This window comes from Coturnix japonica, chromosome 3, assembly GCF_054131305.1.
Source record: "Coturnix japonica strain WE chromosome 3, WE-NBRP24, whole genome shotgun sequence".
NCBI classification, from domain to species: Eukaryota; Metazoa; Chordata; class Aves; order Galliformes; family Phasianidae; genus Coturnix; species Coturnix japonica.
Window position 1 is genome coordinate 82,236,555 of NC_140665.1, and position 24,665 is coordinate 82,261,219.

Here is a 24,665-nt window from a genome sequence, read left to right on the forward strand (position 1 = left end):
TAAAGAAGCATTTACAATAGAGGCTGGTGAGGCACTGGAACAGGTTGTCCGGACTTTTTAGCATTGCTTACATTATTTTCAGTACTGAATCTCCAGTAGTCTCTCTAAGTGCTATGCACTCGTATTGCTATTATGCTTTTCTGTAGTAGCTGTCAGCCTTCTCTGGTGCTGAGTAATGAAGATAATGTGTCCTCTATCATGCAGATCAGAATTTTGCACTATGTGACATGATGTATTTACTCATTGTCAATTAATCTTGATTTTAGTGCAACATTTGGGAGCAGTATTCAACTGATCTGCCTTCTCTTCTCCTTCTGTTACTTCTGCAGTTTCTGATCTGTAATTATTGAGTCTTCAGTTTTGTGTTCTCCAAGTTTGCCTGTGCCATTTTGGAAGACCAGCCATTCTTTCCTCCTTTGTGGTCATCTTGCACCAAGTGCAGCTTATCTGTTACTTGGGTAGAAGCTATTTGTCTTGTTTTAGGCCACAGGATAATGCCAGTCATACACCTCAGGGAAGAGAGAGGAATGGACGCTAAACATCTTTTCCCCTATTCAAAGAAGAACTAAGACATAGTAATGTTTCATTTTATTTGATAGAAATCTGCTTCAAAAATATGATTAATAATATACATTCTTGTATGCCTTATATACAGATACATATACAAAATATATGTAGTAGCAAACATCCTCCAGTTCCATTTGATGCATGGCAGTGAGGTGGAACTTAATCACATTGTCCTATCTGCTTTCATCTTAATCCTGTTTACAAGGAATTGATAGATGTGAGAGATGAATGAGGCTAGTAGATCATTTCAGTGATCTACCCATTCCATCCTATCCAAGAAGTCTTCTCTACAGTGTATTTTATTAGTGCATTGTTCTAACAAAGGAAAGTTTGCAGCACTTCAGAGGTATTCAGTTACTAACCTTACCTTCTGTTGTTTTTTTCCTTGCATTCACCCTTGTACTGTTTCTAGTTCTGTAAGTCCTCATACAAAGTTAGTCAAGGGTTTTTTGTTTATCTCTTTGTTAATTTTTTTCCCATCTTGATTCATTAGTTGCTTGTTTGCCAAGTATGAAATAGATTTGACTGTTAGTACTCGCTGTTCTGGAAGAGATACCCTCAAGTGTGAAAGCTGTAGTTCAAGTGTTCTCTCTTTCCATCACTACAAAACAAACTGGAATCAATCCACAAAGGAAAAAAAATGCACCATTCCTCATCCTTCTCAGGCAGTTACAGGGTGCGTGCTAGTTGTGCCCCTGGGACAATGGTGTCAGAGCTCAAGAGGAACTACCAGCTGATGGGGGACTTCTGGTGCCAATCCCATGAGGAACAAGCTCTACCTCTCTACCTACTCTCTAATCCAACAGCAGTGTACCAAAATCTAAACATACAGAGAAAGAGCTGGCAGCTCTGTCCTTTACTAACTGCTTTCCAGAGATTATCTTCCATTTTTTTGGCTGGGGGAACGATTACCTTTATCTTCTGGACCCAGAGGTCAGGAAAGAGACAATGAGAGCTGCCAAATCAAAGCATCAGCATCAAAAAGCCTCTGAGGAAAGCCATGGCCTCCACAACCCACTAAGCCATCCTAGTGCACTCTTCCCTGAGCTAAGAAAGAATGAGCCTCCTTTCAGTGCCTTTCCAACTTCCAGAGGTTAAAAATGAGCTGCTTCTTTCTTTCAGACATCTCAGGAATTATAGTATCACTGCCCTGGGATTTTTTCTTCTAAGTTAACAGCATCCTCAAATATTTATTGTATTTCTCTCCATACTTCTGTATCTCTTTTGTATCAATATGATCTTTCTCTGATCAGTAAAGCGGTTTTCCATCAGCTGTCAAGGTGAAAGCAAGGGAATTAAGGATCCTCTTACAAATTCTCTTGGTATTACTTTAAATAATATGGTGTTTTTCTAACTAAGCAGAGCAGTTCCTGTATACTTTGGGTCAAGTTAATATATTTTGAATTATAGTATAACATGCATTTATTTAATAATATCTTAAAGCCAAATATATTAATATAACTTCATTTTTTGCTAAGCTGAGGGATTTTCACTTTAAGAATTGGTTCCCAAGCTTCTACTCTGCTTGCATTATTTCTGTCCAATGGTGCTAGGCCCAATATGTATTATTTCATTTTAATTTTATGCTGTTCCTTCATCTCCAACAGGAACTTGAGCTGGCATGAAGTACGTTCTGTTATTCCTTGTCTGGATTCCTGAGGTCCTGTCCACAACCCTGGTTGGCAGAGGGCGCTTGTGAGCTTCTGGAGAGATGAGATTCCACTTTAGAAGTAGGTTTGAAACACTCTTTCTCACCTTGGGTGCTGAGAGGTGCAGGGCTTGGATGGCTGTGGCTTTGCTGAATTTGTGCATTAGCAGCTGTTGTATCATCATCCTGCTCGTCTTGTGTGCTGGGAGGAACAGCCGAAGGGATGATGCCCTGAGGAGCAGCTGCTGAACCACTGTCAAGACAGTTTATAACTGAGTGTGCCATGTTAACATTAAATGTGCAACTACTGCTGTTCTTAGTTTCCAAGCAGCAGAGTTTATTAGCTAGTTAACTAGTTTTCTGCATTGACACATCCCCTTTTTCACTGTCTCACCTCAGCCTAATGGATCTGAGACTATAAGAGTTTGTTTGTCTTAGATTTTAATCCATATTCATAACTGTACGCTGGAGAAAGGTGAACTGGGAATGAGGAGATCACAACTGCATCAGTTTGATAGTTTACAACCAATTTGTTATTAACCTGTAAGTTGTTACTAAGGCCCTGCACAGCAGGATTTTTTTCTTGGAATGAACTAAAATGGAACTTTGAGACTGTGAGCACTTCAGTTTTCATGATCTGAACAGGTGTAAAATTAAACCATTGCAAACAAATTCTAACTGTATTTGCATTGGTTTCAGTGGATGTTGGAATGGATTTTACATAAGCGCGTATGAACAATAGACAAATACATTTTTATTTTAAGATATCAAGTTTAAATTGAAAGGTTTTCAGGCAGCATTAAAAAGCGAGACACAACTGTATCTCTGCTACCTCAAGACCCTCCTGCCAGGTCTCCAGGAATACTGGGCCTGTACAGCATGGGAAGACATGAGAATTCATAATACTCTGGATTCATCTGATGAAGACAAAGACCATAAATATAATGTATTTAGCATTTCATATGTTCAGAGAAGACTAAGCCTGTCCTTCTATGCTGTTATTTTTATCTTCTGGGTCAAGGATGAGGAAAAGTACTACAGTGAATCAAGGCACTCTGTATGTTACAAATACAGAAGACCTTTGTTTTATGAGGCATAGGAGAAAAACATGAACATTGTAAACTGTGTTCTAGGTAGGCTGGTACATTTGTTGACTGTTTCCAGATAAGAAAACCTGTGTGTGTGCATTCTTCCAACAGACATTATCTGAGTATTTCTCAAGTAGTAAATCATAGACATCTGGTGGTCCGTGGAGAAAGCCGTTTAGAGAGGAATTGTAATAGTGAACACTGCTACTTTTCAAACAATGGTGTTTGTATCATAGGCAAATATCTTCAGTTTTGTTTTATAGTAAAGAATAGTTGTGAATATATTATTTGAAACTTGTGTACTGTAACTAAACCATAAAGAAACAATATTTTACATGGAAAGTCTAAGAACAGATCTGTTCTCCCTGTCCGACTGATTTTAATCTCTCACACTGTTCCTCCCATCATTCCCAGAAAAGCTATCTATACTCTTCTGAAGGCGGGGGGGGAATGGTGTATATATGAATATATCTCACAGTCTCACAGTCTCGTGTGGGTTGGAAGGGACCTTAGAGATCATCGAGTCCAACCCCCGGGATTCGAGCCTCCTGTGTAGCAGAGCGGCACTTCTACCACTTGCGCCACAGGGGGGATTCGAACCCAGGGCCTCCGGTGTTGCAAGCGGCATTCCTACCACTGCGCCACCATATACATACTATCTAATACATATAGGATATCTTTCTCTACACAGGCTTCAGATGTGTCTGCACACTGTCACCAAATAAGGTTTGTGTTACAAAGGCTTATAGACAACTTAAACTTATGAACATTTTCCCACTGTGAGGGGTGACTGAGCACTGGCACAGGTTGCCTGGAGAGATGGTGGAGTACTATCCTTTGGTATATTTAAAGCCCAGCTGAAGACAGCTCTGAGCAATGTGGTCTAGGTAATCCCGCTTTGAGCAGCAGGGGTTTGACTAGATGAACTCCAGATGTCCTTCTCAACCCCAACTACTGTGATATGTGTGTTTCATACATATGGAAGCAGTACTACACAAATAGCTGACTGACAATAGGAATGAGTTCAGCAGTTTTTGATTAGTCTTGTTCACAGGGTTAAGTGTGCCTATAAGAAGAGAGATGTTAATTAGTAATTTCTTACCGTGATAATTTAAACTTTTCTGTTGGTAAAAGAATGTTAGTTCAGCTCTCCTACAGTAATTTTATCAGCAGGTACTAAACAGGTAACTATTTTCTCTATCTTTACTTGTAGGTTATTTAAGGCACAACAGTTGTCATGAGAATGGTATTGCCTGGTCTATGAAGAACCTATAGAAAATGATAAGAAAGGCTGATAATGGTAAATCTGAAACCTACACTGATCGAAGTAACTCTATGCATTTACTTCTGCCTTCTCCTGTAATTTGTGATGCTTTATGTGGAATGAACAACCTTTTTGCACTGTAATACCAAGCTGCTCTGCCTTAGAATTCTGTACTCTTTGTACAAGGTTATGAAAATATTAACCTTTTTGGCAATGCAAATGTGAACACGTACCTTCATGATAAATTTAGGATTGCTTTTAGTTTTGTTACTACAGGGCGGTATATGGAATTCCACATTGCAGGTTACAGTATACTTAAAAGACTTACCAAAAACCTTGCTTCTGAAAAGCACCTGAGTTAAGATCTTTGCTTAAAATTGGCTTCTTGGTGCAATTGTTCAGTTTTTGTCCCATCATTCGCCTAATCAAAGCATCATCTGTGTTTGGAAACAACTGTTTTGTGATTCCTGCAAAATATGTAAAGAGATGGTGTATGAGTCCTCCAAATCAGGGAAACCACAGATCCATGATCTAAAATGCCCTCATTGCATCTCTGAAATATTTGGCTGCCTCTGCTTCAGCTCTAGTTACTTTTCTGTCTTTATTCACTACTTCATCTACTTTGCTTTTCTCTCTGTCTTTCATACTTCCATGCCTGTTCTTGGCTTACTCAAAAGGAAGAAGAGCTTCCAGCCTAAGTGTGTTGATCCTCTCCTTTCCTCTGTTTCCATCAGAGACCTATTCCTATCCATGTAAGTTCTCACACCTCTGAATCTTACAGGTTTTGTTCATTAATTGTGCATTTGTAGATAATGCCTCCTACACTCAGTTTTCCCTTGTATTTTTCATCTATTTTTTGACTGCAACACTTGCAGGACTTAACACCAGCAATTAATGAAGTTCCTTCATCATCCTCACTTCCCTTGATTTTTTTTCCTCCTCTTTCATTTCCTAGAATTCCCAGAAATTCTTCCTTATTTTTCCTCTCCTCTTTCATAGTGTTGACACTTTTCTGTTTGAATTCAGGAACATTCTAGTTTCTCTTAACAAACTTCTTTGATCTCTCAGTTAGGCTCCCCCCATCACTGAACTCTGTACACAGTACACAGTATTCAGTGTTCTGATTGTCTTCCCATGCTTCCTTGCTCAGTTTTCCTAGCTCTTTCCCTTTAGAAAAGTTACTAGTAGATCTTCCCAGTAAACCTTATTCATTTTCTTTATACTTTATACAACTGCATTCTGAAATTGCCTCATCTTACCTCCTCTAAATTTTCACTATTTTACACACTCCTTCCTTCTCTGTTCTACTTTTAGACCTTTTTCTATGGGTGTATTTTCAAAGAAAAGAGGCTTACACAACAGTATCATCAGTATCCTATTGATAACTTCTGAAACTGATGGCCAATTTCAACAAAACCAGACAAAGGTACAGGAAATGAAGACAAACTGGGAAGGGAACTCAGTGAACTGGCATAGTCTGAGGACTTGCCATGGGGGAGGGATTCTGGTACAGGAATTTGGGCTCCGTTGTTAAAATATTAAACTACAGGTGTGAATCCAATAAAAATCAAGTTTCATATGCTCCCCAAACACTGTTTTTTTTAAATCATCTACTTGCATCTGAACTGGTTGCCTATTCTATTCACCAAACATTTTCTGCCTTAAATCATGTCAGCATAAAACAAATTTTGCTTGCTTCTTTGACCACTGTTCCTGTCTCCCATACTTAGTATCTCATTTTGCCTCAAGCAATATTTAAAATGTCAAAATTGTTAATGTTCACTAACTTCAGAATACAGCAGACATTGTTTTAGATTTGATCTGAGTGTGTCTTCTCTTTGCCTTCCATTTTCTTAATCTGACATTGCCATGGTCCAATTCAACCACTGCATGTTAGCCCTTTAAAATCTAAAGTGATAATATCACTGTTCCTGAGTAGTCACTTACAACACAAAATCCACACAACAGAAGTACGACTACTTAGCATTTTACTGACAGAGCTCCTAACAGATGGGCTGAAAAAAACCCCACCGAGACAAAGAAGGAAATGTAAAACAACACATAACCTGAGTAGAACAGCTGTTAAGTATTAGTGACCATAGTCAGAGACAGCCCTCTGTCAAATCAGTGCCATATTGAGTAACGTTAACAAGTTATCACCTATGATTTCCTGAACTTCATTCTGATTCATAGCTGGTTTCGCTGCTTTATCCTTTGAAGAGGATGACTTGGCACCTGTCAGGCTGTGTGTAGCCATGTATTCATGCGTATAAAGTGCTTGCATCAAGTCGTTTATAAACTTTTGAGGTTTGCTCTTGTTACAAAGTGCGATCTGCCACTTCTCAATCTTGAACTGGAAAACAAAATGGATCATTGACACAACTATTGCGATTCATTGTCTTTTTTATTTTTTAAAAGTGTATTTTCTTTCTATTACCACAATTTCAAAACTAACCCCTCCAAATTGCAACTGAGACAGATTTCTAAACTCACACACCATTCAGTGTTTGGAACTGGACACAAGTATAGATTTTTTCAGAAGCAAGCATGCAGCAGACTAAAGATCCCCATACATGATAGCAAACGCTTCATCAAGCAGTCCTTATTACTCACTAGTGGAGACAGGACATTTTCAGACATATCTAAATCCTTCTGTTTGCACTCCATGTAGGCTGGATGCGATCCAGTTCTGGCCTGCAGTCTGTACAGCTTTGGGAGCATGGCACTATGCCCAACTAATATTTCTGCCTCTGAGTAGACAAGCCCTAAGAACCGTGACATCTGGTCCTAGGCTTTGAGAGTAATTTTGGCACGCCACAGTTGTACAGAAAGTATTTGAAATCTCTAATGTGTGATTTTTAATCACTTCTATCAAGGCAAGTCTAAGTTGCTTAGAAAATTGATATCTCTTTGGATATCAGATTTCGTATATTGCAATATACGAAAAAACCAGCTCGGCTGAAAAAGACCTAGGGGTCCTGATAGATGAGAAACTTAACATGAGCCAGCAGTGCGCTCTGGCAGCCCGGAAAGCAAATGGGATCCTGGGCTCCATCAGGAGAGGGGTGGTCAGCAGGGATAGGGAGGTGATCGTCCCTCTCTACTCTGCTCTTGTGAGGCCCCATCTGGAGTACTGTGTCCAGGTGTGGAGCCCTCAGTACAAAAAAGATATGGAGATTTTGGAAAGGGTCCAGAGGAGGGCCACAAAAATGATCAGGGGGCTGGAGCACCTCCCCTATGAGGACAGGCTGAGGGAGTTGGGTTTGTTCAGCCTGGAGAAGAGAAGGTTGCGAGGTGACCTCATTGCAGCCTTTCAATACCTGAAGGGAACTTACTCCCAGGAGGGGAGTAAACTCTTCGAAAGGGCTGATAATAGCAGGACTAGGGGAAATGGTTTTAAGTTGAAGGAGGGAAGATTTAGGTTGGATGTTAGGGGAAAGTTCTTTACTAGAAGGGTGGTTAGGTCCTGGAACAGGCTGCCCAGTGAGGTTGTGGATGCCCCGTCCTTGGAGGTGTTCAAGACCAGGTTGGACAGGGCCCTGGGCAATCTGATCTAGTAAATGTGTATGTTTGGTGGCCCTGCTAGGCAGGGGTGTTGGAACTACATGATCCTTGAGGTCCCTTCCAACCCGGGTAATTCTGTGATTCTGTGATTCTGTTCTGTAATATATAGTCAAAGTGTAATACCTTGATAATTCTTAACAGATTTCATTGTTTTTTGGCACCCCACTAACTATTCTTTCTCTTGAGTCTTTACAGCCTCTGTAGCTCAGAGCTCTCAGCTATGCCTTATTTCAATCACAGAGAACTGATGAACAGCTTTACTCAGTAACTACGTATATATCCGTATTTCTACTTCAGTGTCTGGAACAAAAGTAGTAACATACAAGTCTCTATTTACTCATTAACAGTTCTGATGAATTGCTGTCATTTTTCATAGACTATCTCTGAAACACTTCTATTCCCCTTTGTAATCCAAAACATTAGGCAGGAAGTTATCTCTGGATCTCAGTATTTAATTCATGCATCAACATTCTGCCCTTAGTTACAGACACGCAAAGCCACTGACATCAGTTTGAGAGTGTACCACCATGCTGAACTAAGCCCAGTGTTTCTCATGGAAAGAGCCATCAGTACAAAAGGAGCTTGATGATAAAACGACATTTACCAATGCTTAATTTCATTATACCACAAAGGTAAAGTTTGTAGTACTTTGAGATTTGTTTTTTATGCTTGAAATTGCCTTCTAACTGACCTGTTTTTCTGCTGGTTGCTCCTCATCTTCCATATTCAAAGTCACTGGTGAACTGGAGTTACTATGCATAGCTGCATACACATCTGCTAAAGAGTTGTTAGATGATTTCCAAACAGCATGTGAATGAAGACTGGACGTAGCCGTTGTCACTCCCCCTTTGAGCAGTGCTTCAGCCATCCCTACCAGTTCCTCAAAATGAGTGACTGCCTGTGGCAACACTGAAATAAAATCAAAAGCGATGGATAAAATGATAATTAAGTTTTCATACTCATTACATAAGCATATATATTTTTGCAGTTTGATTCCTGTCACACTGCAAAAGGAGTCCAAGCAGTCAGCAAAGATGCTTTAACACTCTCTGTTTCTATTCTCTCTCTTTCTTGTTGTTCTGCTGTCCCCACCCAGGAAGATCTGGCCTCTGCTTTTAGAATATGACAGGACAAGGGGAAATGGCCTCAAGTTGTGCCACGGCAAGTTTAGGTTGGATATTAGGAAACACTTCTTTACAGAAAGGGTAGTTAAGCACTGGAATAGGCTCCCCAGGGAGGTGGTTGAATCGCCATCCCTGGATGTGTTTAAGAGACGTCTGGATGTGGTGCTCAGGGATATGATTAAGCAGAGGGTTGTTACAGTTAGGGTACTATGGTTAGGCTGCGGTTGGACCTGATGATCATCAAGGTATTTTCCACCTGGGTAATTCTATGACTCTATGATAAGAATTTCAGATCCAGTTTTGGCTGCCCCAGAGTGGTGGACAAGAAGTAAGAGGGACTTCAGAAATGACCGTGATTAAGGGTTCATTAATTAAATTTAATAGATTAAAAAGTATTCTGGAAAAGGAATAAGTTTCTTGTACCAAAATGAGTTCAGATGATCAGTAATGAGGAAATTCTCAAGTAATTAGAAATTAAATCGTTCCAGAATAAGGAAAATCTCAGTAGATCAAGATAAACTGCTTAAAAAACAGTGTACGTTGGACTGGCCAGTGAAGTATTTGAGCTAAAGCTGATGGTTATACATGGCATACAGACAGATTTGTTCAGAACAACTGACAAGAGTTACATTTTTCCATTTCTAACCATGATTTCACAGCCTCCACAGAGGACAGGTATTTTTGTTTGTTTTTTAATACCAGTGCTGCTGGAATTAAATGTTCCTGTGTATTAAAGACTTTGGTGCTAATGGTAGACCTTGATCACGTCAAGTGCCCGAGCAAACACAATTTCCCTTCAGACAGCTCCCTATAAATCAAGCTTATCACGACATCCATGTTTCCCTCTTCATCAAAAAACGTCTCCTGATTGTACCTTGAAGCATCACCAGGGACTGCCTCAGGCGGCAGTTTTCTCTCATGGTGTCTGTCAGCTTCCTCTTGAGACTTTTTATTTTGGCACACAGTTCCACCTTGGATAGCTGAAATAAAGGCTCTTCATCATCACTGCTGCTTTCGCTGCATAGGAAGTTGCTCTCTGAATATGGTTCTCTCTAAAAAAAAAAACACCACAAAACAACGACAACAAAAAAAGAACCCAAAACTTAGTGCTATCTACAGCAACAATATACAACTAAAGCATTAAACCTAATGTTAAAATATCCAGCTAAATGAAAATATTCTCTTTGTACACAGAATGTGTAAGCTAACTTGGTGCATTATAATTATATCTGTCACTGAACATAAATATTACCATTGCTATTAACATTCAAATTGAAATGTTAAAATACTACATAACTGTTAGGTATTATTCTCTTTGCTCTCCATTCACCAATTTTATATCTTTTAGAACTGTTTTCTTTACTAAGTATGTCAGTTTGCTTTTGCTTAATAGATTAAAATTGCTGAAAATGAGATGTTTACCTGTTTGTTAATTAAAGATGCTTCAAGTTGACTCAGGATGCTGGCAGGAGCGGATGCCTGAAATGCTTTTTTTCTTTTTATATGCTTCACCATCTTCTGTATGTACAAGAACATAATAGCATCTTTGCATTCATAAGCTTTCATTGCAGTCTCATTGCATATCATGAACTTTTTATTCACAGTGCACATAACCTTAGCAGTCAGTATTTGTGAAATCATAATGAAAAGTACACATTCCACCAGACCAGGTTATCCACGCCCCATGCAACCCAGCCTTGAAAACTTCCAGGGATGGAACATTCACAGCTACTCCAGGCAGCCTGTGCCAATGCCTCACTGCTCTCTGAGAAAAGAATTTCTTCCATAGGTGTAGTCTAAATCTCCTCTCTTTCAATTTAAAGCCATTAGCCTTTGTCATATCACTACCTGCACTTGTAAGTCCATCTCCTGCTTTCCTGTAGGCCCTGAAGTCTTGAATAATACTTTCCTCTTTGAACAGCAAAAAAAGAAGATAAAATCTATGGGCCTGTCTGCTACAACAGGTTATTTTGCTGAAGTATCACATGAAGACCACCTTTATCCCTGCCTTTACTATCCATATTCACTGTATCATACTTCAAAGAATCAGTATTTTTGATCTATTTCCTTACACTATGGGCATACCAATTTCAGGCACATAAAAGGCAGAAACTCACCTGTTCTTTATCCAGATCACTGTCTTCACTTTCTGAGAATATCATTTCTATCCTCTTCCTCTTGCCTTTTCCAAGGACTTGTATTTTCGTTATTTCATCCTCTTGTAGAATCTTTTGCATCATTTCCACCAGCTCTTGGGGGTCATCTGAAGTAAATGAAAAACAATGAAGTGAAAAAGAGACCAAAGCACAGAAAATTACGTAGCGAAACTTTACAATCAGATGAAGATCTATTATCAGACAAATGCTCCGCATCTGCACTTACCACTCATGTATACAACTTTCACTAGATGCTTTTCTGTCTTTCTTTCTCCCACAGGCCAGTTAACCAGCACATGTTCATTTGGTTTCAGAAATCCTTCTAGTTCACTGTCATCACTGGGAAGATCCTGAATCCACGAAGTCTCTCCAATTTGCAGCGAGTTGTCATGTATAAAATCAAACAGTGTGAATTTTTTCATTTTAAATGGTTTTCTTGTCATACAGATGCAGCCTGTAGGGTGTCATAGGAAAAATAACCATTATTGCATCATGCCTCAGGAATGTTACAAGAATAATTTAAACCCCTTTGCCTCAAAAAGTTCTTATTCCTGGATTGTGATAACTCTGTTCTATCAAAATATTTTGGATCAAGAAGTGAAAACTAGCCAAGCAGCATGTTTTATCTTCCCTGAAAAATGGAGATGGTCTGTTCAACACGTCAACATCAGAAGGAAAATTAGCTCCAAAAACTTTCACAGAAAACAGCTTTTACTTATAGAACCACTGCTTCCACGTTACTATCATACCGAATTGATCTCCTCCCCATCATCTCTACTACCACATTTACCTTAACAAATGTTGTCAGTGTCAGTGACCATCCAGCCTCCTCAAACCAAAAGATACAGCTATAACCAAACCTTCTTTAGAATGAAGGAAAGCACTGGCTCTGTGTACTGTTAAAAAGGGTGTGTGAGTTCCAGGATGGTATTCGTCATTTGTGGAAATACAATTGAAAACTGCAGCCCCACAAAAAATAGCCCAGAACAACTGAGGACAACTGAGTGGATGAGGTATGACACATTCTGACAGTGAAAAACTTGATGTACTGAAGAAACTATAGACTGAGGGCTGGAAGTCAGCTTTGCTGCATCATGAAGGATAACAGCAACAATGAGAACGCAGACCCAAATACAGAGGTAAATCCTCTGCCTATGTGAAACAATACTGCTAGAGCAAAGAGATATTTTTAAGACATTTCAAAGCACTAATATTGCACGCTGGGAGAAGGACATAAGTAATACTTGGTGTTCTGTTTTTCTAATTAAGCTGATACACCTTACACAAAAGTGAATAATTATTATTAAAGAATCACAGAAACACAGAATGGTCTGGGTTGGAAGGTATCACGAAGCTCCAACCCCCCGCCACAGGCAGGGCTACCAACCTCCACATTTAAAACTAGACCAGGCTGCCCAGGGCCCCATCCAACCTGGCCTTGAACAGCTTCAGCGATGGGGCATCCACAACCTCTCTTGGCAGCCTGTGCCAGTGCCTCACCACTCTCATAGTAAAGAACTTCCCCCTGACATCCAACCTAAATCCTCTCTCCTTCAACTTAAAACCATTTCCCCTTGTCCTGCTATTATCTACCCTTTCAAAGACTTATTCAACTCTATTGAAAATGTAAACAGCTCAAGTTATACTCAGAGAAGATCTTTACTATTTTAAAATTCTTGAAACAGATAAACTGATTTTGTCAAACCTTGTTCTTCCCAACAAACATATGATCCGGCCTGTCAGTTCATAGAGCTGCAAACTCAAGAATTCCCAGATGTGACAGTGGGATTTGTGATTTACTTGGCCTCGATCAGTCAGAAGAAAATATAGTGTCTCACACAGAAGCTGTCAAAAAGGGAACTCAGAGCTAGGAGAGGAGAATTATGTGGGGCTGTTATGTCAAAGTGAGAAAGTCTGTCTGCAGCGCTGGAAGAAGCAATGTCAATTTATCTGTATAAGCCCAGCTCACCACTTTTCATGATGTCTATGCTATCGTGCAGAGGTGAACTCGTTAATTTGCATAAGACAACTGTGCACTTGTCAGCATGTTAACTGATGAAAAGAGGTAAGCTATGTAAGAAATGGTCATTAAAAAGAATATTAAACCATGCTTTTCTGCAGGATGAGTTTAGTGTGACAGCAGAAGGGTTGCTAACTACTGAACTGCTAAAAGAAAGGAGACTGTGTTTCCAAGAATTCACATTAATTTGGTTTAAAGAAAAATCTGTCCTATGTAAAAGCCTGTGGCCAACATGAATCACCAGAGGCCCAATTCTGTCACATATCCACGCTGGGTGGATCCTCACCACATAGAAACGAATCATTCAGATGAATAAACACACAGACAGGGCAGAAGCCAAAGGAAGAAAAGTTTCAGTACCGACTTAATAGTTAAGATCCAAATTTAAATAGGATGTTTGTTCAAACAACAGTGTATTAGATTTAAAACAAACCATGTTTGCAACAACAATATTTTTTCATCTTCTGCGTGAAGGAGTTAACTTCCAGAATCACATGGCAGATTCAGCTGGCAGACTTTTACTCCTTTCTATTGTTTGGCCCTTAACAGTTGCGAGCTCCTTCATTACTCCCCTAAAAGCCCACATCACCCCAAGAGACTTGCAGCAAAGTCAGAGCTGTCAATGTGCTAAGACTAACAGCTGATTAACCAACCTGTGAGCTCTTTTGTGTTTCCCTGCCATCCTCTAACAGCATGTAGCTGTGCTGTGTCCCTTACTTTGTAATGATGCAAATACTTTCTGATGTCTGTGGTCTGTGCTAGTGAGGCGTTACCTGCCAGCTCCAGGTAAGCACTGAATGCACAAGTGATTCAAATCCTGGAAGGTCAGTGATGATTGCCCAGAGCTCTGGAGCTTAGCAAGATCAATGGATATGTGGATTTATGGATTTTCAGAGCTCACAGCTGTTGCTTGGGGCAGCTGTACACACTGTATGGTACGTGGCATGTATAATCCCCCTCAGTCTTTACACCAAACAACCTATCCAAGGTGGAGGAGAAGAAAGAGGTATGCATGGGCCTCATCCACCTGGATCCATGAGAAGAGCTCCAGGGCAAGATGGCAGGACAAACAGGAAGTGCTGACAAATCCAATCTGCTTGTCAAAGCTAGGGAGAATTTTTACCATGAGCATTGCAGGGCTCAGAGCTCAGTAATTTGTCTAAATCATCTATAAAGCTCTTCTGAGCTGTCAAGATTCTTGCCTATGGTGGGAGGGTGTACTAGTAAACAGCGAAACTGATTTCACTACTCATGTTAACAGCTGCCAAGTTAAAATATAAACTACATTGGATTCTGAGAGAAATTAGGAATGGATTTCACAGAGTCACGGGAGCAGGAATGAGACATACCCATTCCTTTAGCTCTTGCATGGAGTCAGAAAGCTCCCTCACAGCTTAATAAGCCTGCACTCAGCCTTGGTATTCCTGCTGCTTTGAAGATGCTAAGGCAGGAGGGCAGTTTAAGGGAACAACAGAGGCTGGCCAGGTGCCTCTCCTATGCTGCAGCTCTTCCAGGCATCAGCTTAGCTGCTTACATTACATATAAAATGACAGAACCATTATATTGCCAAATAAAAGGAACAGAGTGCAATAGTTAGTGTTAGCATTTTTCTGTTATTGAAGGTATGGCCTCAGCTCCCTCAGTACACATTAATCAAACTATATATTTTCACTAAATTTATTACGACAACTCAGGGGTCCCTGGGGATAATATCTAACTGTCTGCTGGCATCATCTCCAGCCTGTGATTAAGGAGGATGGAAAGGTAGAACAAAATGTCCCTAATGAAGGAAAAGAACACAGAAATATTTCACTTACTGGAAGAGAAGTCCAGCAGCGTTTTCTCACCCTGTCCTCTCACTTGTCTAAGGACTGCAGATGCCTCTCTTTATAACGTTTTCTTTGCCAAAACAGATCAAAGGTGAAATATACTGTATCACCACAAAGAAAATAGAAATAAAATAACGTGGAGCAAGATTCATTTTACTTTCACTAGCCTTAGAAATGAGAAACGTCTAATCATACTTGGCTCTCCCCACCTCTGCAAAAAGAGAGATGATTCATCTCACCCTAAAATACGCATCTCAGAGAGCAGATGACCTACTGTCTGGGAGAGCCTATTTCTCTCCACTGACTATCATTCAGTGACCATATGGGGCTAAGCAGTGTCTTTATAGAAGCTGGCTTGCTCCAATCCACTCTATATTAGCTTTTTCTACTTTTGAAGCTGAGGGATAGATTCCAGTTGACCTCATGCTATATGAAGCTAAAAGGATGAAGCCTGCTGAAGTGTATCTGATTGGTTCTCTGTTTTAAATCTTTCCTACACAGTTCTGCAAGTCATCAAGTAAGATTTCAGACTGTAAGTGCTTTATTCAGCGGTTTAATTGGAAGACATATAACTGCTCACAGACATTTCCCGGAGTGCAGCGAATGACCACAGGGACAGAATTACACAGCGTTTCAAAGCCACTTGTGTTCAAGTTGCTTAATTCTGCTGTCTTCTCTATTTGAAAACACTGGCTACTTATTTGAGAAGTACTGAAATGTTAACTTACGATTTGACACTGTTTAAAGACATGTATCTTTCCCTAAATTAAAGTGATTTGTAGAAGGAAAACAATCCAGAAGAAGCCATTTAATTGTAAAGCGCTGCAGAGGAAACATTAACTCGACTTAGTCTTAACAAACGTGTTAACATCTTGCATTCTGCACAGATGCTACAAATTTGCACACAAAATACTGTTACTAAGCAACCCCAAGAGACAGAACAACAACAAAAATCCCCACAAAAGTCACTTAAAGACATATCTCACCCTTCGACTGACATAGTCTGTTCCATTCAGATTGAGCTGGCAGATGGTATGCTGAGATCATGATTTCTTTTTCCTTTCAGTAATGCAGTGTAAAGTGATGCAAATTTACAACATTAAATTGTAAGCCTACTCAATGGTCTGATTTTACTGTGCCTTAAAATAGAGCTTTGCCACTAATTTCAGCAAAACAAGAAACTGTACTGCAATAGTGTAAGCATAGTCTCCTAATAAAGTGCCAGCATTTTATATGGCCTACCCTCTATGTTCAGCCATTGTTAATCCCAGTTTTTCAGGTGGAGGAGAGAAAGGTGGAACAAAACAAACAAAAAACCAACCCCAAATTCAAAACCAACCAACCACAAAAACAAACTAACAAACCCCCAGACATTCACTGGACTAGAAATGCATTTATCTCACTATTTAGTTCACTTTAGCATGACGAATACCAGAGTCAGACTTGGTCTGAGGTACTATGATGATGCTATTTTACATTGAGATTTTCAGGACATTAAACATACTGCTGACATGGAACTCTTGGCCTGCACTAAAGTAGCAGAATTCCTGGTTCTCTGTAACAAACCTATGATGGAAAATATGACCCTATTTAAATATATGACCTTTTATAGCTCCTAATCTTACTACCCTGAAACCAATTGAAGATTTACTAATGATTTCAATGGAATTAGACAGTGTTAGAAGAATACTAAGGTGTTGTAATTGCTCAAAATATTTTCTGTGCAATATCTTAGTCATGTTATGGGAAAGCATGACTTAGAAGTACAAATGTATAGTACAGATTTTCTTGCATTTCAGTGTTTGAAAATCAACTGGAAACCTTGGGGAGTGGGTATCAGGACATTCCTGTAACTTCCAAGGCTGTCAATATACAGAAATGATCCCACTTGTCTTCCACTGACAGGAATGATAAAACTATGTGGTTCTTACTACTAGCAGCTTACTTCCTGGCTGTAGATCATTACCCAAGAATAACTAGCCTCAGAATAACCACAGATACTTTTTAAGAAGTGGTGCTATTCATAATTAAGCAACATCACCTGGCCTTATTTACACAGAATGTCTTGCTGACTTCAAAGTCACAGCAGAATTTGGAACCCACACTTACACATAGATTTTAGCCCATATCTTATCACACTTGCTAAAGTCCATGTGTTTGGCCCATGGATGTCACAAAACAATTATTCTTTATTAAGACAGTGTCCTTTGTGCTGATAGTTTTAGCAACCCAGAAGTTCTATAAAATAACATCAGCGCTCAAATATGCCAAAGAACATGGCAGGACTGTGGCTTAAATTACAAGTTTGAATAAAGTTACTGGAGCTAGTCTAATTTCTGCATCAAATTGCATACTTCTGTGGTGTAATACTGAATGACAGTAAAGGAAGAATAATGAATTTATCAAGCAGATGTATTTATTACCTCCTGGAGTACCTAATGTTTGTTCTAACAACTTACTCAGCTAATAGTGAAAAACAGTGTTCACTTAAATAAATTTAAAGATAGCAATTTGGTATTATTATTGGGCTTTAAGGATGGGATTCAGCTCTATATTATGACTCAGGTGTCACTGGTATACTAGGTATCTAAGTTATCATTGTAATCACTGGAGGGAGAACTAGGGATCAATTTGCCTGCCCAAATGTAGGTGACTCGTGCCAGTGCTCGGTGGTGTTCTTGGCCTTCAGCTACTACTTCAGATGTGCAAGCCTTCCAGGGATCTCTCACCACCTGGATCTGTCTGTGCAGATCCCTCAGCCTAGAGCACCTCCATCACTCAAAAGAGCCAAGCCCTTACTGAATTCAACCAAAGCCAAGGGGAAAAATTCAGCTTATTTCAAATGCTCAAAGGTTAAGTTGCCTAAGAATAAACATACAGAGCTATCTTAGATTCCACTGTTGTTATACCTGTCTTCCAACTACCCTTTCATACAAGCACATACGGTTCATAGGGCTGAGACCCCCATCCATGGTTGCTAACTCCAGGCACCTCAAATGGCACTAAACGTAAAGCATAAGAGAATTGCTCTCTGGGCTTCAGTTATTGAAGTTATTCAGTTAGGGAAAGTTTGATTAGATGCAATTCTGGGATGAGGTGCCAAGGCTGTGCAATTGCTCTGTGTAACAGCCAAATGCTATTTCCTTAACACATTCTGAAGAAACATATAAAAGGCTGAAAAAGTATCAGGAGTACTTTCCATATGCAACTAATGCAGTGTCCAAACTTGCTAGTAATCTGGTGTGAGAGTGTGTAAGAGGAGGCATCTTAGTTTTTTTGGTGGCATAATCAATCATATATTCTGTTAAACTGTGATGCCCCAAAGCATTACTATGGGAAACAATATCCATCCAAGATAGGATAAAGACAAGAGCATAGAAGTGAAACAGCAGCTAGAAATTCCATGCTTGATCTCTGGTCAGTATGTAATAATTCAGTGGCATCTTAACTATCTCTATCATATACTTTGTAGGGAACCAGCTTTGGCAGGGGGGTTGGACTCGAAGATCTCTAGAGGTCCCTTCCAGCCCCTACAGTTCTGTGATCCTTATTGGCTGCCATAGGTGAGTGACAGTAGACAAGAAACCATGCCTGGATGGCACTCTCTTACTTCAAAGATCTTTCTCAATTGCTCTGGTTTCTCTGTACATCTGTGGGAAGTAATGAACTTGATGCTATTCAGTTTATAAAAATATATTAAATCCTTATTGTTATTAAAGGTAATGAGCTAGAACAAGAGACATATATGTTGTCCAGTTACTTCAGGGAATATTAATGCAACCAAGAGTAGCTCTGTATGGTCATAGGAGAATTTACAGAAGGGTATTCCCCTGAGAGAATAAAAAAGAGCTTAGACCTTGTTTTGCCTATTTTTTCTTCCTCCTGTAAAATTAAGTGTCATCTTAGCATTCACAGTTCAACTTACCTTTATAAATTAATATAATAGCTGAAAGACTAATACTGGTCTGAAGCAACCCTTAAGCAATAACTAATTATATACATAATAAAGTGCAGTTCCCTCTGGGATGCTGTACCGTACTCAGATTGACAACTGCTACATCAGACACTGCCAAAAATGAACAGGGAACAAATTTTAACCAAGGACATACGGGCATAGCAGTGCCATCATAGGAAAAAAAAAAAGAGAGAAGAGAAGAGAAGAGAAGAGAAGAGAAGAGAAGAGAAGAGAAGAGAAGAGAAGAGAAGAGAAGAAAAGAAAAGAAAAGAAAAGAAAAGAAAAGAAAAGAAAAGAAAAGAAAAGAAAAGAAAAGAAAAGAAAAGAAAAGAAAAGAAAAGAAAAGAAAAGAAAAGAAAAGAGAAGAAAAGAGAAGAAAAGAAAAGAAAAGAAAAGAAAAGAAAAGAAAAGAAAAGAAAAGAAAAGAAAAGAAAAGAAAAGAAAAGAAAAGAAAAGAAAAGAAAAGAAAAGAGAAGAGAAGAAAAGAGAAGAAAAGAAGAGAAGAGAAAAGAAGAGAAGAGAAGAGAAGAGAAGAGAAGAGAAGAGAAGAGAAGAGAAGAGAAGAGAAGAGAAGAGAAGAGAAGAGAAGAGAAAAGAAAAGAAAAGAAAAGAAAAGAAAAGAAAAGAAAAGAAAAGAAAAGAAAAGAAAAGAAAAGAAAAGAAAAGAAAAGAAAAGAAAAGAAAAGAAAAGAAAAGAAGAGAGAAGAAGAGAGAAGAAGAGAGAAGAAGAGAAAAGAAGAGAAAAGAAAAGAAAAGAAAAGAAAAGAAAAGAAAAGAAAAGAAAAGAAAAGAAAAGAAAAGAAAAGAAAAGAAAAGAAAAGAAAAGAAAAGAAAAGAAAAGAGAAAAAGAGAGAAGAAGAGAGAAGAAGAGAGAAGAAGAGAGAAGAAGAGAGAAGGAAAGGAAAGGAAAGGAAAGGAAAGGAAAGGAAAGGAAAGGAAAGGAAAGGAAAGGAAAGGAAAGGAAAGGAAAGGAAAGGAAAGGAAAGGAAAGGAAAGGAAAGGAAAGGAAAGGAAAGGAAAGGAAAGGAAAGAAAAGAAAAGAAAAGAAAAGAAAAGAAAAGAAAAGAAAAGAAAAGAAAAGAAAAGAAAAGAAAAGAAAAGAGAAGAAAAGAGAAGAAAAGAGAAGAAAAGAGAAGAAAAGAAAAGAAAAGAAAAGAAAAGAAAAGAAAAGAAAAGAAAAGAAAAGAAAAGAAAAGAAAAGAAAAGAAAAGAAAAGAAAAGAAAAGAAAAGAAAAGAAAAGAAAAGAAAAGAAAAGAAAAGAAAAGAAAAGAAAAGAAAAGAAAAGAAAAGAAAAGAAAAGAAAAGAGCTGTAGGAGCTTTATATACATTTCTGTCTAGGCTCAGGATCATTCATCTATCTGCAAAGTCAATTTTTGCCCACAGAATTCCTGCCAGCATTTTCCCAGCAATGCTCTATGCTGAGAGTTGACAGCTGCATGGCTCCTATGCCATGTGATTACATCCAGCCCAATAAACATGGAGATAAAATAGCAAGTATAATTGTAAAATGAGGACAATTACCTCTGCATATATTAAGGAGGTAAGAACTTGGTTTTCCACCATCACCTGAAACATGTGCAGGCTGCAAAATTTCCCAGTCCTGTCTAGGGGCCGCTCTGCAGCACTTTGATTAAACCGCTTTGTCCTGTGTGGATCATGTAACCTTTACAGCTTAGCTTCTCTTTTCAAATGATTTGAAATAATAACATGTACTTAAATTCCAAGGGTAGTGCTAGAATTAAATAGCACTAACGTGCTGACCAAGCATACAAGGCACTGCATGGAGCAAAACATTTAATCAATTTGACAGAATGGAGATTTTCAATAGCTTTGCTGAGTTTGGAGCACATCGTTTCACGTAACAAATTGTTGAAACCCGATGCTTTTGTTAAGGTAAAGATTGATATTCTTTCATCTGAAGAATGTATTTTAGAAGACATCATCTACCAGAAATCCTTGCAACATACACTCATACATCATACTTAAACTGCTAGAGAGCACACTGAAGGCAGTGTGTGACCCCTAAAGAACAATTTTGAGGGGAAAAGGTCAATTATGCCTTTGAGTTAAGTTGTTAATACACACACTATGATATTACCCATATTCACTTATTTTGCTTCTGGGTTCCTACTTGATTAGAAAGTTACTACATATTTTGTTAAGAAGTATTACATGATAAGAGAATCGTTCTTACCAGTTGTCATTTAAGCAGAATACTCTACTTAATTGTAACTAAGTAGCAGAAACACAGTCCTTGCAGCACATCTACATAAGAGAAAAAGGAAATTATCTCCTTTCACTTACTTCCTCAGCTAAAAATTTACTTTCACTACTCTTCTGAAATCATATCACATGTCATCTCCTATTGTTATGTCTGCATCACCAGATCTACCATATGACTTTCTTCTTTTGGCTTGCTGATATGGAGAGCCTTGCAATTGTCAAATGAAGTCCTCGAGGCCCAAAGCAGCAGGAGCAGAGATGACTTATTGCTCTCTTCCAGTAACTGAAAGGTGTTTACAGTGAGAGCAGGGCAAGTCTCTTCTCACTGGTGACAGGATGAGGGGAAATGGCCTCAAGTTGTGCCAAGGTAAGTTTAGGTTGGATGTTAGGAAACACTTCTTTACAGAAAGGGTAGTTAAGCACTGGAAAAGGCTGCCCAGGGAGGTGGCTGAGTCACTGTCCTTGGATGTGTTTAAGAGCCATTTGGATGTGGTGCTCAGAGATATGATTTAGCAGAGGGTTGTTAGAGTTGGGTATTATGGTTAGGCTGCAGTTGGACTTGATGATCTTTGAGGTCATTTCCAATCTGAGTAATTCTATGATTCTTTGATTCTCAGACTGCCGAGTGCCCTTCAGTGACACAACTTGCACTGCAGGAGGTCAGCATATCTTTGTCCATGTGGTTTCTCCACTTGGAATGCTATGATATTTTCAACTGCTTTTTCAGTTTGTTTTCTCCTTACAGTCTAACACCCTGTACTCGGGCATGATTCCTAGTTTCTTTTTAAGAGCTGCTGAACCTATGCTCTACTCAACAGATCGCACTGCAATTCTGCATACAGGGCAAGGGAGAGGGAAGAAAGGATCCCTGTCTTCAGCCCTGCTAGGCAAGACTGCTAAGTCAGAACAGGATTCTGTGAGACACAGAGTGGAAAAATATTTTAGGTCAACACTGACTTGTTTCCTGGCAGGAAGACGGCTGTTGTTGCATCACATTCCCTGCTCAATTCTTCCCTTAAACTAGAGAACTCAGATGTACAGTTCTCTGCTCCTGTGCTTCCCACAGCTTTTTAAAATAGGTAAGCAGCTGCCTCGAGTGACTGCAACCTAAGAAACATTATCCTGTACTATCCTGTCCCTTTTCACTGCAAATATTTGCAAGTCGCTTCTTTTCAGCGGAGCCTGTGAAGCAGAACCTTCCCTTCTCCTCCCTCTTGCCCACTCACATCTTGCTGCTTCCTCCCTCAGTGCTGCTAAAGCAAAAGGCTGCTACCAAGTCTCCTTCCGCAAACTTCAGCTATGGCTGTGACTTTGCAGCTGCTCAGTTGCTCTGTGGGCCCTGTCAGAACAAGCATCACAGGATGCTGCCTCCCACCATCTCATATCACTGCAAAAGTACAGCCATATCATGTATATCCTGAAATAGCAGAACCCCATACTTACTGCAGAGTCTAAGTTCTTAATTTGTAAGACCTCGTCAGACTTGCCTCAGACTCTCAACAACTCAGATCTCTGTTCTGATCTGCTCTTTCCACAGTCAGCCTTAAAATTTGGTTACCTTCTTTCACTTCTTGTCTGAATCACCTCCTGTTCACCTCTGGGATTCTCCTTCTGAGGTCAAATCTCAGGTGGGAGCCAATGGCTTTCTTTAACCTTCTCATTCCTTTTCTCTTCTCTGTTTATCATTCTTATGATTTATGAAACGTTCCCTGAAAAACATTCTGAAAAGAAGCTCATATTAAAAAAACACCATATCTCAAAGAATTACTCCCATTTTTCTTCATTACTCCTTGGAATAATCTAGCCACGTATTGCTTTATTCACTATAAAAGCAACATTTTAACCCCACACTGCAATCCCACAGTATTTAACAAAAAGACATTAGTAATAAGTGTAAAGACAGCCGTAGCAGCAGCGTGACATGCATGAGACTGTAGGTTCAAAAGCCTGGAGCAGTGGCTCTTTGAAAAAACAAGCGTCAGCATTTCTTGCACCAGAACAAATTCTCTCCTGAATATGAGAAAAATTAAGCTGCTGCCATGTAATTTATCATAGCTTCACTGCAAAACCTTATCCTTAGGACATGGATGTGCTCTAAGGCTCAGACAGGAAAAGCTGCAAAGTTATCATCAGTCAAGCACGAGTTCTCTGCAACTTACTGTGCAGCCGCCTCTGTGCTGCGTTTCCCAGAATATCCCATTATAAAACAACATAAATCAGCACATAAAAGGTGCTGAGGAGTTCCTTGTTCCTGCAAGATACTGCAGCAAGGCTGGGGACCTCTCGGCACTTCAGCTCGCCGCTGCAGCCGGGTGACACGCGGCGGTACGATGATCTTCAGGTAACCCGCATTAAAGCCACGCTGCTGCAGCGTACTGCGGTACTGGGGGATTTCATCATGTGACACAACACAGCCCCACGGCATTTGTCAGCTCGCAGCGAGCGAAGGGAAGCTTTAAATCAAAGGCAGCCGCCCGTGTTGAGAAGTCAGACGGCAGATTGTTTTGTTGAGATAAACCGGTGTACATTACGAAATAACATAAAATTCCTGAGATGGAAGAGCACCTGAGGCACCTACTGATTCCAGTCAGGAATCTCCCACTGGAAACGGTTTTCCTTGACATTAAGGAGTAACGCTGCCTTTTGCTCAGCGATAAAGGAAATTCTGCATCATAAAGATCACCTTTTCCCTTGTGATTTAAGCCATCACAGCCCGCTTCCCTCTGCCTGTCCCTCCCGCTCGACCTTCTGCGGTGTGGATATGGATGCGCTCTTTCGCGTGTACACCTCGCTGTTACTCCAGCATCCACACAAAGATTCAATCTTTATTCTATAAGGTTCCTCTTGCGCTCACACCCAAGCCTGGTATCCGTTCAGCACGGGAATCGCCTTTGAGAGCAGCAACGCAGTTTAAAACGGCGTTCCCTCAGCGCCCCGTGAAGGTGCGTAGGACCATCACAGCCGGCCGCCCTCGGCGCTGAGCGGAGCGAACCGCGGCTCGGAACCAGGGAAGGTCCGCTCCCCTCTCCTCTCCTCTCTTCTCGCCCATCCCGCAGCTTCGCCTCCCGCACCCTCCGGCACCTGATCCGTTCCCCCCCGCTCCCGCCCGTGGGTACCTGGCAGCAGCCATTTTCCGCCTCCCTCTGCAGCAGCTCCACGCGTGATGTCACCGGCCGCCGCGGCCGCGCACCCCCCGCGGGGCTCTTCCTCTTCCTCCTCCTCCTCC

At 40.0% G+C, this 24,665-nt stretch overlaps 1 protein-coding gene across 7 annotated transcripts; it reads right to left on the minus strand.

Annotated features, from left to right (window-relative positions):
* Positions 1-573: 573 nt before the first annotated feature.
* BEND6 (BEN domain containing 6) lies at positions 574-24,610 on the minus strand. 7 transcript variants are annotated; one of them, XM_085542068.1, is made up of 11 exons: positions 24,556-24,610; positions 22,998-23,160; positions 15,249-15,361; positions 11,638-11,865; positions 11,373-11,518; positions 10,678-10,773; positions 10,130-10,307; positions 8,823-9,040; positions 6,728-6,920; positions 4,896-5,034; positions 574-2,468 (listed from the first exon to the last, which is right to left on the minus strand). In XM_085542068.1, exons 4-11 carry the CDS (start codon positions 11,852-11,854, stop codon positions 2,204-2,206), a joined length of 1,452 nt encoding a protein of 483 aa, XP_085398194.1. In that variant the 5' UTR covers positions 11,855-11,865; positions 15,249-15,361; positions 22,998-23,160; positions 24,556-24,610; the 3' UTR covers positions 574-2,203. The 7 variants fall into 7 exon arrangements, with proteins under 7 accessions (XP_085398194.1, XP_085398193.1, XP_085398197.1 ...); XM_085542067.1 differs by lacking the exon at positions 15,249-15,361; XM_085542071.1 differs by lacking the exon at positions 15,249-15,361 and having other exon boundaries at positions 574-4,369.
* Between the last annotated feature and the right edge of the window lie 55 nt (positions 24,611-24,665).

Bases quoted from the DNA above. Each gene is read 5' to 3' on its own strand.
- BEND6 (XM_085542065.1), bottom strand. The intron at 10,774-11,372 runs GTGAGTTTCTGC...TTGTACATACAG, and splicing joins GTGATCTGGATAAAGAACAG to AAGATGGTGAAGCATATAAA. The intron at 5,035-6,727 runs GTGATAACTTGT...CATATTTTGCAG, and splicing joins TGAAGTTCAGGAAATCATAG to GAATCACAAAACAGTTGTTT.